This window comes from Syngnathus scovelli, chromosome 1 (assembly GCF_024217435.2).
Source record: "Syngnathus scovelli strain Florida chromosome 1, RoL_Ssco_1.2, whole genome shotgun sequence".
NCBI classification, from domain to species: domain Eukaryota; kingdom Metazoa; phylum Chordata; class Actinopteri; order Syngnathiformes; family Syngnathidae; genus Syngnathus; species Syngnathus scovelli.
Window position 1 is genome coordinate 28,934,942 of NC_090847.1, and position 14,888 is coordinate 28,949,829.

Here is a 14,888-nt window from a genome sequence, read left to right on the forward strand (position 1 = left end):
ATGTTCAAGATTGGAACGCTGCTTTCTATTTTTTTTTTCTTCATGTGAGCCTCATGAAATCTATTTTTGTTTTTGTCAATGACATAACTACTTGATTTGACTCTGGCTAGGCTAATTTGTGTTCCACCCAGAATTCCACAGTGGGAGCAGACAGGGTTCCAAAAGCATATGATGATGGCCTCTTTGCTTTTTTTTTTTTTTCTGTAGCTCTTTGTAAGTATGAGGGACAATGGTGGACGGGGCGCTTTGGTGGTCTTGGTTCGCCATGGTGAACACGAATGTAAACAATTCAAATTCTTTCTCAAACTACGCTCCTGAAACACTGCTTAGTATGAAAAGACTGAAAAAAGTAAGAAAAATGGCACTCTATAATATTGCATTTCATAGACGCTGCAGTCGTTACACAATTGAATAGGCGGAAGATGAATGATTAACTTATTGAAGGGGCCTTCTGCTTGCTTGCTTCGACCACCAGGAGGCAGTATTAAAAAAAAGATATAGCTGTATGTATAATGCAGAGTTTCTGTTTGGCGATTTTGTTCATTCTTGGCCTTTATTGTTCTCATAAGACCAAAAGTGATTTTTGGTAGATTTCAAGAATTTGCCCAGACTTATATAGAGGGCAGATTGCTCTCGCGTACATCACAGGCGATACTTGCCAGAAATTCCTGCGGCTCCTTCAGTGTTGCCGTTGGCCTCTCGGCAGTCTTCCAAACCAATTTTGGAGACGTCCAACTCTTGGTAATGCCACTTTTCCTCCACTTGTTGATGACTAGATGGGCTGTGAAATGCAACAGTGGCAGCTGCGTGCAGACTTACAACATTTCACGTGCGCTTGACTTTGATTGGTTCGCTAATTGTGGAAGTTTTACATTACGCAAACACCTGACATTTCAACTCGGGTGTTGAGATCTAAGAGTGAGCAAGTGAAAAGGCCGGCCCATTTCTAGTGCTTCTACTGGGCCACAAATGCACGAAAGAAAACAACTTCACGTTTATGTTTCTTCGCAAAGTTTTCTCAGCTGGAGTGTTTTGTCAGCCTCGGTGCTAACTTGGCAGGTTCACCATTTCAAAGACAACCCCGGCCCCCCCCCCCCCCCCACGCTGTCAGAAGGCCGACTTGCTGATTGGATCGCCGTGGAGACAGTTTGGAGCTAAAAACAATAATTGCCCGTGTCACGTGTGCACCAATCCAGAACATTTATTGTCTGTCCTCAAAATACACAAGACACCAGAAGAAGGCCCCAGAAGTGTTTGCGCCATCCCATGACAAAAGGGAAAAGAACAAAAAAAGCTCATTTGTCCTTCTGTGCTGCTGAGCTTTGAGGCCACAGCCGCCGGTCAAAGAGAAATAAATAACATTGTCATCACACATTTCTGCCAACAACGATTCTGCCTCATAATATAGAAGCGGGACTTTGGACCCCCAACAGGTGGGCTGCCACTTACTTGATTGCTTGTTGACGTGCTTTTCCATCATTTGTGGATTTGGTCTTGACGCACAGGAAGTCGGTGGGAATTGTGCTTTGGGGTGAAATATTCAGTTGTGGAAAAGACAGTTGGTCGTCCCTCGCTAGCCTATTTTTCTTGACGTTGGGCCGCCTGGTGGAAAACGTGTGGCGTGTTTTGTCGCCGGATTGCAAACAATTGCGAAACGCCTGCTGCTGCCAAGTGCTTGACCAAAAGTCCTATTCTTTGCTGAGCCATTTGCGACTCACTCACTCACTCACTCACTCACTCACTCACTCACTCACTCACTCACTCACTCACTCACTCACTCACTCACTCACTCACTCACTCACTCACTCACTCACTCACTCACTCACTCACTCACTCACTCACTCACTCACGCGCACGCTCACGCACACACGCACGCAAATTGAAATTCAATAAATAAGACATGAGAGCGTTGTAAGGCAATGTTGACCAGGCGTTTCCAAACGCGTGGCAACCATCAGCACGCAAACATTCATTAAGAGCAAAACTTTTTTCAGGGAGCGAAGCAACGCTTTCAAGGCTTTGCGGGTGATGAGAGCTTCTGTTTTCAATTTTTCTTGCATTGCGTCCCATTTCAATCCCAAAGAAAAAAAAATCCAATTGTACGGAGAGCAATGCAGCTTGCCGGCGGCTCAGAAGAGTCCGGACGTTTCTAGGTAACTCTGCAGCTTCCTTACGGTACTTCTGTCCAAGGAGCACAGGTCAAAGTCAAAAGTGGTGTTTGTGATGTGGAAGTGGCCCGTCTCTTCGATGAGGTTGACGATCTGGAAAAGCAGAGGCCAGGGACACTGAGAACGTCCGGGTCAAACTCAAGGCCTGGGGTCCAAGTACGGCATGTGGACCGCAAAGACAAATTGTGCATTGACTTCATGTTTCCATACTAAAATAAGAAATTGTATTTACTTTTAAAAGAGGAGCTATTGCTAGCAATTTTGATTAGCATTCATCTTTTTCAAATATTTGAACGGTTTTCATCAGTCTCTCATTTCAAAAGTAGTTATTCTACACAAAATTCATTTAAAAAGGAAAGACTTTGAAATGGGAAATACGTGTGTTTTTTACCTGTTGGAGGATGTGACCCTCCCTCAGGGTCATCAGCCTTTTGTGCAGTTCCACCAGCTCGTCCAGGTAAGCCTGCAAAAGCCGTTGCCGGATCGGACAATGACGACGACGACGACAAGTAGGGCCAAAAGATTGGTACCTTGTCACAATCGAGATTTTGGTTCTTGTTCTTCTTGCTTTGCTCGCTGGGACTCTTCACTTCCAGCATCTGATGAGGGGAGAACAAGTGAGCAAAGTCACCACATTTTTTTGAACGGCCCACCCGCTAGCACAAAGTCAGCCACCAGGGGGCAGTAAAAGACTTGCACAGCGAATAAGGCAGTGGACTGTCACAGAGGACAAAGAATCTATGCCTGCGAGTATTCCTATTGGCACTTGAGAGCTTTTTGAACCGTGCTAAAAAATCGTACCTGGTTACTTGTCGTTTTTAATAAGGCCGGGACATCGTTCCGTGAAGGCGGCGAGGGGGTGGAACCGTCGCTCTCGCTGCCGTCACCCAAACTGACCCTGCGGGTTATTTTGTGTGTTTTGTTTGACGTCGTCAAGACATTTTCATCTGTTTGGAGGCTTGAGCTCAAAAGGGACTTTAGTGAGTTAACCGGCGCTGGTGGTGGTGTGAGATGTGCACGTGCGCCGGCCGCTCGGCGTCCGAATCCAAGTCCAGGTCGTCGTCCTCCTCGGAATTATCGCCGTGGTCGTCTGAATGCGGGTCCTGCGTCACTGACTGCAGCGGGCCGAGTACTGGAGGAAGGAACACAAAATGGCGCACGCACAAGGGGAAGATTTTAAAATCAGAGACGGACACAAAAAGTCGTGCGGCCCAGTGGTGATTCACGCGTGACTTTTAAGCAGTTGGACTCATTCACACCTGAGGACAATTTATTCTTTGGCCCGACTGGTAGGGATCTTCTTTTTTTTTTAGGTCAATTCCAATATTTGTCCGACAAAACTCCGATAAACGATTCATTGGAAGATTGATTACAAAACTATATATTTTTGGGGTGTAACACTTGCAACCATAATCGTCAATATTATTACATTACTATGAATTGTATTTATATCATCTATATATCATATTTATTTATATCATCCCCCGGGATGAGCTGGATGAAGTGGCTGGGGAGAGGGAGGTCTGGGAGTCCCTTCTGAAGCCGCTGCCCCCGCGACCCGACCCCGGATAAGCGGAAGATGGATGGATGGATGGATGGATGGATGGATGGATGGATGGATGGATGGATTATATTATACTAAACTACATTATATTTTTATACAAAATTACATTATATTTATTTGGATTATTTTAGTATATTTTTGGCAAGGATTGTTTCACTGCCATTAATTTTGTCTCATATTTTGAACAGTTCATTTCAGTCGATTAATGGAACCCTATTCGAGTCATCCATGAATGCGATTTCCTGCTCCAAGCGAATCCGACTGGCGCTACTCCTTGCCTGCCGTGGGAGCCCGTTTGCTACCTGTGTGGGTGGCGCCAGGAATAGCCAGCCTTTTCCAATCCAAAGCAAAACAATTCGCTTCACACTCGGCGTCGCTTTCCAACATGGATGCAAACCTCATCGTCGGTGGCGGCTGCAAATATTCATGGGAAAAAATAAAACTATATTCCTTACCTTGGCGTTTGTGCTGTGTGGGCGCAAAGCACGAACTGGAGCTGGAACTGGCTGGACTGGGCTGTTCCGACTAACAGAGAAGCGGAAAAGCAAAAACAGAGCAAAGTTTAAAACAGCGACTCGCATTTCATTTCACTGCAGAAAGTTAAAAGTCAAGAGGAGGGAAAAGTGGCCATGAAAATACGGCAAAACGGCCTGGCGATTGCTCAAGAGAGCGCCGAGCACAAAAGGACGACCAGCTGCTCTCCTGCTTGATGGGGCCAGGCCAGGCCAGGCCAGGCCAAGCCAAGCCAAGCCAAGCCAAGCCAAGCCAAGCCAAGCCAAGCCAAGCCAGGGTGGCGCGGATGCAACGCCACAAATCTGCCGTGCCGCTTCCAGGCCTTTGTGGTGCCTCAAAGACGTTGACTTTTTAGTCACAGGTTGAGGGCACTTTAGGGGCGCTAAAAAGCTGTTTCGAATCCAATAATCCAATTGCAATGTATTTTTCTCAATGTTGCAATTGAATGGTTAAAAAATTATTTACAATTTTATTTAATGATTTTATCATCTAATTTGATGAATTTATGATCTTATTTAAATGATTACAGTGGGCAACAGGAATTTTTGATTCATTTTTAAGTGTCCCTAATATTTTGACACCTTTTTTTGTTTTGTTTTTAGATATTTTCATTTTTACGTTGGAACTATACGAGGTCGCGCAATATAGATTTTACCATGTGTTGTGAATTATAACTACGATCCTTCCGAACGAAATTCCACCTGTTGCCGAACCGAACCTCAGTCATAAACATGATTACATATATTATTACGAAACCCCAACAGAGGAAAAACACAAGAGCTAATTTGGAAGGAGCGCGTGGAATTCTTGAAGTTTACTTGTATCCCAGATTTGAAATTTGATTAAAAAAAAAAAAGTGCTGACCACTACTACTCAATGTTTTGGTCTCATAGGAAGCCGTTGTTTTTTTTTTAAACCCCCAAATTGCAGCCTTTGCATTCTACTGCATTGGGACGTCGACTCCAAGTGGATGAATGTCTCAGGCCTCCTCTCGAGTGTTCCCGAATAATTCCCTAATCCACGTTCCCCCTTGGTGCGCACCGACCGTCTCTGGCCCAGTGAGCAGCGGGAAGCCAAAAGATCAAACGGCTGGTCACATGACAAAGCAGCCGGCGCTTTTGGCGGCCACCGGTCTGAAAAGAATCAAACACCTGGCATTTGTCACCCCTGTCCACATGGCCTTTTTAGAGGCCGCAAAACAAAGAGCTTGATGTGGAAGTGGAGGAATGCGAGCCAAGCGCTGCTGTTCTGGTGCTAATCGCCATTGTGCTCAGGTGTCGTAAAACCATAAATCTTTTTATCCCAATTTGTGCAAAGCAGGCAAGCGTCGGAATCTTCTCTTGCCAAAAAAAAAAAAAAAAAAAGCAAAGATCGGTATCATAGTTGCGTTTCCTGTTTGGCTTTCCTCGCCCCCTCCCCTTCTTGTTTTATTGGTGCCTACCCTTTACGGCGCAGACCCCCTGGAGCCAGCAGAGCGCCGCCATAAAAGCAGATTTCCTCCCCGTTTGACTTTATAGCGCTGCAAGGGCAACAAATCCTGCCCCAACCCCGACCGGAGGAGAAGACAACAATGTCTTTTGTTGCTCTTCAGTGAAATTGCTCCAACGCACACAAAAAGCCATATTTATGCGCCCTTGCAATACTTTGGGCCTTGACTTGAGACTTGTTCATTTGTTGGGACTTTAATTGGATTCATTTTTAGCTTAGTTGTTTCACTATATGGCGTGTTTGTCTTTTAAGACAAAATATTTGGTGATAAACTACAATTGTCCAATGAACATTTGAACTTTCCTACGGTCTTACGGATGAATGACGAGCCCAAAATAAATTTGGGCTTTTCCAACAGTCGTCCGTCCTACTTACGTCCGATTTGTTGGAGTCCACGTCGGAGTCGTTGGAGTCCACCACTTCCCGGAATGGCGGAAGCGCCGAGACCTTGCGCTGCTGCGTGGCTTCGTCGCCCTCTGGATGCGATTTGGCGCTTTGCATCTGCGGCCGGTCCTTCAGTACTTTCTTTTCACGACGTTGCCCGTCGGAGCCAGACAAATGGGCAAATCCCCTTTTGCGTTTTTTGCTGCGCCAATTGTCCCCGTCCGGGGCGGCCGCTCGCTTGCCAGCCCCGTGGTTGGACGCCTCGCTCCGATGAGACGAAGACTTGGGCTCCTTGAATCCCATTTTGGGGTTGCCATTTCGAAGCGGCTGGTTCTCTTTGGGTTTTCTGGAAGGTTCGTTCGGGGCTCTGCTGGACTCCCAGCATGAGTCCCTGAAGGCACTTTTGGTCTCTTTGGAGTCTTTTGCTGGTTTGTCTTTGTGGTCCTTGGAGGGCTTGTGGAGTTTGGAGAAGCTGCTGCAGTTGGTGCCGGTACCGGTACCGGTGCTGGTGGTGAGAAGGGCCGGGCCGCTTCCTTTGGAGCCCTTCTGTTGGATGCAAGAATTAGCAGACTTGCATTAGCCCGTTTCTAGCGAGTGACCATATGGGCCAATGTGCCTTGAGTTACCATGACGACCAAGAATGAAGTTCATTAGTCAGGATGATTTTTAGTGGAATTAAACATTGTGTCAACAAGTGTGTCGGCGCTACAATAAATCTTTTCGCCCGACGTTACCAAAGGCAAGTTGCCGATTTATACGCTACAGTCGAGCCATGAGGTTCATTTTTTTTCATATTAAATTATTTTTTTAAGGCCGTATTGGATATTAGCATATTACCAATTGGCTGATTAATTGAAAAAAAAAAACAAAAAAAAAAGATGATACAATTTTTTAATAAAATATTTCTTATATTATAATGTGCTGATGTGTACAAACAGACAAACAATTGATTGAACATCCAATTTTATATTGGCAGAGGAATTTAGAAGATGTTTTCCCAAGAGGAAGCCATATTCTTCATATTATCTGTAAAGAACAATCTTCCTTTGTTACTTGGATGGAAACTTACTTGTGGTGAATAAATGAGGGGATGGAAAAGTACCAGAATGAACCGCGACACACGCGTGCACGCCTTCAAGCGGAGCGGACGACCACTTCGAGGAAATGGATTGATCCTAACGACGGGGCCTCACCTCAGGCCCTCTTGTCAATATTTCAGCCGCGCAATAAAGCCATTAAAAGAGTCTCGACGACGGGGTGCGTTCCAACTCCCCGACACTTACAAAGCCTGCATTTGTTGTTGTTTTTTTTTTTTGTCTATCGGCCAGTGACCCGGCTGGCGACCTTCAGCCGAGACAAAGCTGCCGGCAATCTCCGTCACAGCAGTAAAGCCGTTGCCCTCCCGCGGCCAAACATAAAATGGCTGTAAGCTAGCTGTGGCGTACGCGGACGCGCGACTGACCTTGGGGGGCCCGTGGGAGCTTTTGCTCTTCCTTGGGTCGGAGAACGTGGAGACCAAGGAGCTGCTGGGAAGCTTCGTGTGCGGCCCCAACAAGGATGTGGAGCCCTCCTGCATCACCATCACCTACAGGAAGATGAGCAGCAGTTAGCTCGTCTCGTGCTAACTCAGCGTGCTAACTCATTATTGCGTTTTGACAAATTGCTTCATTTTAGTTTGGTTTTTTTGTTAGTTGTTGTTGTTTTTTTTTTTAAATAAAAAAAACAATAAGGTGAAGTATTGTGTAATGCAAGTACAAAAATAAATGACTTTTTTTAAACGCCTTGTGCTAACCCAGCGTGCTAACTCGTTACTGCAGCAAACGTTTTGGAAAAATATTTCAGTTTTTTTATTAGTTGTTTTTTCTTTAAATATGAAAACAAAAAAGTGACGCATTGTGTGATACAAGTACAAAAATAAGTGACTATTCTTTAACGCCTGAACTTCCTGCAGTATTCAGCAATATTGCAATAAAGACATTGAGAATGAATCCCGAACGCTTGAGGAAACCAATTTAGAGATTTCCTTCGTTTTTTTTTTTGAACGATTTCTACTTTGGATTGAAGTCAAACTAAATGGGTTAGAAAAAACTATTAGGCTTTAATCGGAATTTTTTTATATGAAATGTAATATAAAATTTAATCATAAATCGTCTAATACATTTTTTTTTCTATTTATTTCTTTATTTTACAAGTTAGCACATCACGATATAAGACGAAGATAATAACGTTAAAAAAAAAAATGGTACTACATCTCACTATCATTTTTTTTTTCGATGAGCGTAAATACTCTTGAGGAAGCACCGACAACGATTAAAAGCGGAAGACCGACAACTATTCATATACAATCTTACTTTTGAATCCTCCGAGGTGCGTTTGTGCGGGTCCCGTTGCTGTTCACAGAGAAGACAAGAGAACATGTTAACATCATCCTCATGATAGACTCGTTTCAAATCGGCAGCGGGAATGCGGGTTTCCCTTTGAAGGCCTGCGGCCAAAGTAAACACAAAGCACTTAGCTCAGGTCGTAAAAAGCCGCAGACGACACGGGTCTTCTGTGGGGCCGGCACGCAAAATGGCCGCCGCTACACGGAAGCGACAACCAGGGCGGCACGCACACCTACCCCTCCGGCTCGCAGGAGCTTTCGTCGAAATTCTTCCGTGGGATTGTTGAAGGTGAGCTTCTCGCAGCGAAGGTGATTGACGGGCGGGTGGCCCTCCAGGTGGAGGAAGAGGTCGTAGTCGAAGCGGACTTTCTTCGGCTCTTCCTGCGGTCGAGCGTGCAGATCGGGAGTTCATTTGAGGAGGAAAAATCGAGCGCTCGAGTGGTGTGTCGCGTACCTTATTCCTGAAATAAACTTCAATGGGCAAGATGAAGCCGGCGTATCCCGACTCCTCCACTTTGTATGGTGGATCTTTGCAAACTACAAAAAAAAGGCAAAAAGTCGTTGAAACGCGCACACACACACACAAACACACACACACACACAGTCCACAAAGCCATTTCCTCACCGGGGCGAATTACCGGAAAGCCTATTTCCCAAATTGTGCCAGACAGAACCAGCTGGAAAAGCTTCAAAATAGCACCTCGCCAGTAATGGTGTGATGTGAAGCCCCCCCCCCAACACACACACACACACACACACACACACACACCTAGTTCCCCCCATGGACTTTTAAGACAAACAACACTTGAGCTCAGGTGCACTTGGCTCAGAGGAGCATGTTTGTCAGCTTGCCTTCCCAGTGGACCTGAACGCAGCGTACGGAGGGAGGCCCACTCTTGTTGCCATCAATCGACGCGCTCCTCATTTTGAAGCCCCGCCCACCCCAAAATAATTGATGGCTGGACAAACCGAGGTCAACCTCCCCGCCGCAGCCCAACATCGCTGAGCAAATATTATGGGTTGGACTTAATTGTGTGTGTGTGTGTGTGTGTGTGTGTGTGTGGGGGGGGGGGGGGTCACGTTCAATGTCATACTGCTAAAAGAACCCCATTCAATGTGTTGAGGAAGCGGTGGCCACACTCTGGATGACTTTAGATTCAACACTGCTCTGACCATGAAAAATATACAACGGGGGCCTTCTGTCTTGGACATTCCGTTACTACAATAAAATACGACTTTGGAGTCCGAATGCGTCGCAGTCGCTAATCCCTAACCTACGCTAAAGCGGTAGCGAGTCATAATCATATAAACAGTATTTGGATAAATAAATTAAACTATGAATGTGCAATCAGTAGCACAGGAGTTGAGCGTGCCTTCTTGTGACCTGTGAGACGACGTTTTGTTGCTAATGCTAAGCTATGCTAATGTCATAAAGAGATGAAAATATGAGTGTGCTTTTTTTGGTGATTTGTGACTATGTACTCTTACGCTGGACTGTTGGCTATCATTAAGTCAATTCCTAACTACAGGAAACATTTACAGAACACTTCTAGAACAAAGAAATGTGGAACAATTAGTCCAGCCATCGATGCGGCGTGGCATGGAGGCAATCAGCCTGTGGCATTGCTGAGGTGTTATGGATGCCCAGGATGCTTCGATCGCGGCCTTTAGCTCATTTGGATTGTTGGGCCTGGTGTCTTTCAGCTTCTTCTTCACAATACCCCACACATTTTCTATGGGGTTCAGGTCAGGGGAATTGGCAGGCCAATCGAGGACAGTAATGCCAACAGTAATGCCAACTTGGATTTTGCTCCTCTCCAGCCTTTTCTTCACACTCTGGCGCCTTGACTTCCAAACGAAATACAAAACTTGCTTTCGTCTGAAAAGTCCTTGACATTTTTGGTTTCTCAATTGTGTTACAGAAAATAAAGAACTTTATCACAATATTCTAATCTTCTGAGACAGTCCTGCAGTCAGTCCGACGTTGTTGCTGCTCATCCCAAGTCCAAGGTTCGCAAGAAAAAAAAAATCACACAATGTAAATATGTCAAGGAAGGAGTATATCCGCCGTCGTTGTTGTTGCGATAAAGCCAATAAAAATGTCAGGGGCAGTCGAGTTGAGCAGTCACAAAGCGACCAGTGACCCGGAAGAGAAAATTAGCGCTCGTAGCATTTCTTCACTATCAAGTCTTGATGCCAATCACAGAACAATGCTAGTCACTTTGTATTTGGCCTTTCTCCACAGACTGCCTGCTAATGAGGCCAGCTCGGACGTTGGGCTCAAGGGGGGGGGGGGGACGAAAAGAAGGACCCCTCCGTTTGCCCACTCAAATGCAAGCTAATCCCGACAGCGCCGATCATTTCGAGGGTGGACGTCCGATAAATCATCCCAAAGGTGCTCTATTGGGGACATGGCTGGCGAATTCCAGATGTCGTCCGTTTGATGGACTTCCGGACAATTTTCTTAATTTTTCTCCATCAAGTTCCATGACTGGAGGTGCCCCGACGACGGCGGGTGGTGATTAGCGAGACGGCACGCTCGAACGAGCCCAGTGTTTTAAAAACAACCTGACGCTCTGTTAGCTTAACAGCCCCGGCTGACCCGTATGACCTCGCGCTAATCAGCTAACGGCGGGACCGGACAACGCCAACGAAGGTCGAGATTAATCGGGCGAGATTAAACAGCCGGGGCACATCCGAGTTTGCCTTGTCGGTTGAGTTGCTCGGAAGACGCGCGGCGGGTGGCGGTCGAGTCGAGCGTTTGAAAAGTGGCGGCGGCGACTATCGGCGGAATTGCAAGACGACCCGACTCTAAACAATCGGGTGACCTTTGAGCAGCTACAGTCGATTTCCAATGTTTGACTTTGAACGTGAGGAATGGGCTAACTTCCAAGACGACTTGAAACGGTCCCTGAACGATATTAGGGCAAGTCGAATCATCTTTTGGGGGACCCAATCGTTTGATGGCAAAAAGGACGACACAAAGCCCGCTCGTGTCGTTCGAGGCGGACGTGGGGAGGGACAGGATTTACGGCTCAGTTCCTGCTCTTGGGTGCTGGTGGTGGCGGCTGCCCCCAATTCCCCCCCCCCCCACCCCCACGGGCCTTTCATGCTCTCGGTCCGTAACTTTCATTGCTTGGGTTCTCTTTGTATTGGACTTCTTGCCTGAGAGTTTCTTTCTTTTTTTTCGTGTGTGTAGACAGCAGTGGTGCGAGAAGACACATTTTCGCTGCTCAAGTAGATTTTGGTAGCTTCTATTTGACTGACCACGTTGCCCACATTTGAATGATGTCTGCACTTTCGACAACTTCCGGTCTCAATCAAGACTTGTTACAGCTTGTTTTTTTGTTCACACTTAGCACGTCAAAAAGATGGACATGGAGAAAGGTTAAGTATAAATAAAAGATGATGCCACCAAGAATTTGCTGTTCAATCAAATTGTGACATTTCTAAATTCTGCTTTTTGCTTTTTTTTTTTTTTAACACTCCAAACCAGAAATGCAATCATTTGCTGCCTCGTCAATTTGAAATAATGTTTCGTTTTGAATTAAGCGATGGAAATTCCAAACTTTTGATCTGATTCGTGTTTTACTCGTCAAAATAATCGGCACGTCAAAAGATGATTCAAATCATCGTTGGTTGTAGCTCTTGAAGCTAGCCGAGTATTTGTACAGTTTTTTTCTACATTTGGAAGACAGATCAAGAGGAACGCTTCCAAATATAAAACGCACACACACACCCACACACACACACGCACAAAAAAAGAGCAGATTGGTGAAGCTGCAACTCATTTGGATCTGGCCGACGAGCATCTTGTGTACTTGCGCTCGCCGCAACTAATGCCGCCAGCGCAGCGACGGAGGCTAGCGAAACATTCGGTGCCAGCGCTCGGCAGAGGCCCGAAGACAGCCAGGGGGCGAACATGTTGGACCAATCATGACGCCATCTCGCTGTCTGCGTGCGTGCGTGCGTGCGTGTGTGTGTATAGTGTAGTGTGTCCAAGTTGGCCAACAGAAGGCCTTTCTTCCAGGAATGGCGATAGTTCGCCGTTTGCGCCGGCCATGGAGTCATTTTCAAAACTGGCCTGCTAGCTTTCAACGTACGGGTTGTCCCTCCGTCTTCCTCTTTTGAGCTGAGGGCATTAGGTCCAAGCTGTGGCGCCGAGGGAAGGGGGTAGGGGGGACAATACAAAAAAAAAAAACGCACTGGGTCTTCCTTGGCTCCATGTGTGGAGGAGGCATTGCCAATGGCTGTTCCCATGGAAACACCAGAGAACGGTTTGAGCTCATAATGAAGCAGCGGCATTTTTTTTTTTTGGGTCATTCTCAACGCATAAAAAGTGAAAGCCGGCATGGAGGAAGCGTCTGTTTAGACTCCGGCGCGGTGCTCGCCGGCTCGTAAACGCCGTCTCGGATCTCAACAAAAGACTTTGAATGGGGCCGGCAAGTGTGCCAGGCGGGCCGGGAGATTCCACTGCACCTCTAAATCTCTTCAGAATGGGATTAGCGCTACGCTTGAAGCCTCACACCGCTGGCAGAAATGAATTCTTCTTGGATGAGTGTGAAAGATCAACCCAGTGCGTAATTATCGTTATTAATATCTGGGGATGATTGTCAATAAATAGAAGAAATTTGGTATTTTATTTGTGAAAATGCCATTCAACAAGGTTTTTGGACAGTGCGTTGGGACGCTGACGGAAAGAAATTACGTTACCGTCAAAGTCAATAAAGGTTACATCGATAGTCTGGCGCTGGCTGGATTGTTTGACACGATCCCGACTTTACTTGAGAAGGCATGGGATGCGTTGGGAAGCTTTTCTTCACAGTTTACCAACACGGCCCAGCATCGAGTGCACAACTTATTCGTCTTATCACAGTAGGGGGTTCAAGTTCAGAGATTTACAGTGAGCGGCAAACATCTGCAACACAAAGTATGAAAAGGAGCAGAGCTCACCTCTTTTTGGCTTGGGGAAACTCTCGTGCAAATGAAAGACAACTTTCTCCACAAAGTGCTGAATGTTGCTGTGTTCCGGTCCTCGGACGAACACCATCCAGTCGTGGGTGAAGCCTTCCACCGTGGGTTTCCTTCGGAATTGGGCGCGGTGGCCGAGTTCGAGTTTCACCTGAACGGCACCCTGGCATTTGAGATTGGGAGGTTGATTTATCATCCCTGTGTAAATCACGACTTCTTCGTCGCAAGGGTTTAAACATTTGCTCGAGTGCCTTGTTTGTTTAAATCTCCACTGACTTTAGAAACACTCACCTTCACTGAAAGCCACATCAGTGATGGGTTACTAACAAGTTGTAAACATTCCAAAGAGTGAATTTCCACGCTAGTAACATATCACGGCAACATTTCCTCCATTTTTAAACAACAGGTACGGTGTTCGGATTGAGCAGGTGTCCCTAATAAAGTGGCCGGCACACCAGACGTATATTTGACTTGAGCACAAGAGTACATTCAAATCACTGACAAGTCTGTACAGTGAAAAACTCTACACTGAGAAATAACATTGAAATATAATAAAGGGGAGGAACGAGGACTATCCAATACAGTTGCAGCATTTTGTATATGAATTGCGACTATCACGGAATACAACTTGATCATTAAATGCATTTAGATTTCAGGGCAAAATGTTTTAGTATACTTTAAAGCCCCTTTAAAAAAGAAAAAAGAAGGATAGCGGTACGTCCAGGCTAAAGCTAGCGTGCAGGTCAAATCCTTTTGATGGAGTGCAAAGCACCGACTCCTCGGGTGTGACATTCCCGGCCACTGCCTTCATTGAGATGGGCGAACCAGCATCGAGCCCTCTGAAATGGCTACTCACCGAGTTGGCCATTCCTGAGGCCCCGCGTTACTGCGTTTTCATGGAGACGGAGATGGGAAAGCAAGTGCAGGTAAGTCCAAGTGGCGTGTGGCGGCGGACATTGTCGCCACTCTCTGCGTGTTCGGCTCCAAGTCACATTCAAGACTTTCCAAGACTCGCCGGCAGTCAAGACAGCAGGTATCAAGACAAAAGGTCCGGTACAGATTTTCAAAATAAAGTCATAGGCGGACCCTTACCCTTACTTTGCATGCATTGAGCATGATTTATTTGATAGTGAGAGGAAAAAATCTTAAAAACGCAAAGGTTATATTTTCCTGCGTATAATAAATCGTTGGTTGCCATACGATATATAGAAAAAATAAAACTGTCTACGTTTTTGTTTTGAATGCAATAGTGCATTCGTCTACCCGTGGTTTTATTACTCAATCCCGCCACCTTGTTGACAGAGCGACAAGGCGCATGCGCGGCCCAATGTTTGAGGGAGCACGAGGGGAATAACCAATGGGAGAACAGAAGGCAAGGCGCATCACGCTGCCTTCAAGCCCATTGGGAAAACTGGTA

At 46.1% G+C, this 14,888-nt stretch overlaps 1 protein-coding gene across 1 annotated transcript; it reads right to left on the reverse strand.

Annotated features, from left to right (window-relative positions):
- Window positions 1–1,176: 1,176 nt before the first annotated feature.
- On the reverse strand, window positions 1,177–14,774 carry mllt3 (MLLT3 super elongation complex subunit). The gene is made up of 13 exons (XM_049753340.2): window positions 14,328–14,774; window positions 13,454–13,634; window positions 8,955–9,037; window positions 8,738–8,881; window positions 8,469–8,507; window positions 7,580–7,702; window positions 6,109–6,663; window positions 4,188–4,257; window positions 3,159–3,300; window positions 2,970–3,066; window positions 2,699–2,767; window positions 2,560–2,631; window positions 1,177–2,261 (listed from the first exon to the last, which is right to left on the reverse strand). The coding sequence occupies exons 1-13, from the start codon at window positions 14,337–14,339 to the stop codon at window positions 2,130–2,132; spliced, it is 1,719 nt and encodes a 572-aa protein (XP_049609297.1). The 5' UTR covers window positions 14,340–14,774; the 3' UTR covers window positions 1,177–2,129.
- Window positions 14,775–14,888: the final 114 nt, after the last annotated feature.

Bases quoted from the DNA above. Each gene is read 5' to 3' on its own strand.
- mllt3 (XM_049753340.2), bottom strand. The intron at 8,508-8,737 runs GTAGGTGTGCGT...CTCTGTGAACAG, and splicing joins AGCTCCTGCGAGCCGGAGGG to CAACGGGACCCGCACAAACG. The intron at 7,703-8,468 runs GTAAGATTGTAT...ATCTTCCTGTAG, and splicing joins GCACCTCGGAGGATTCAAAA to GTGATGGTGATGCAGGAGGG.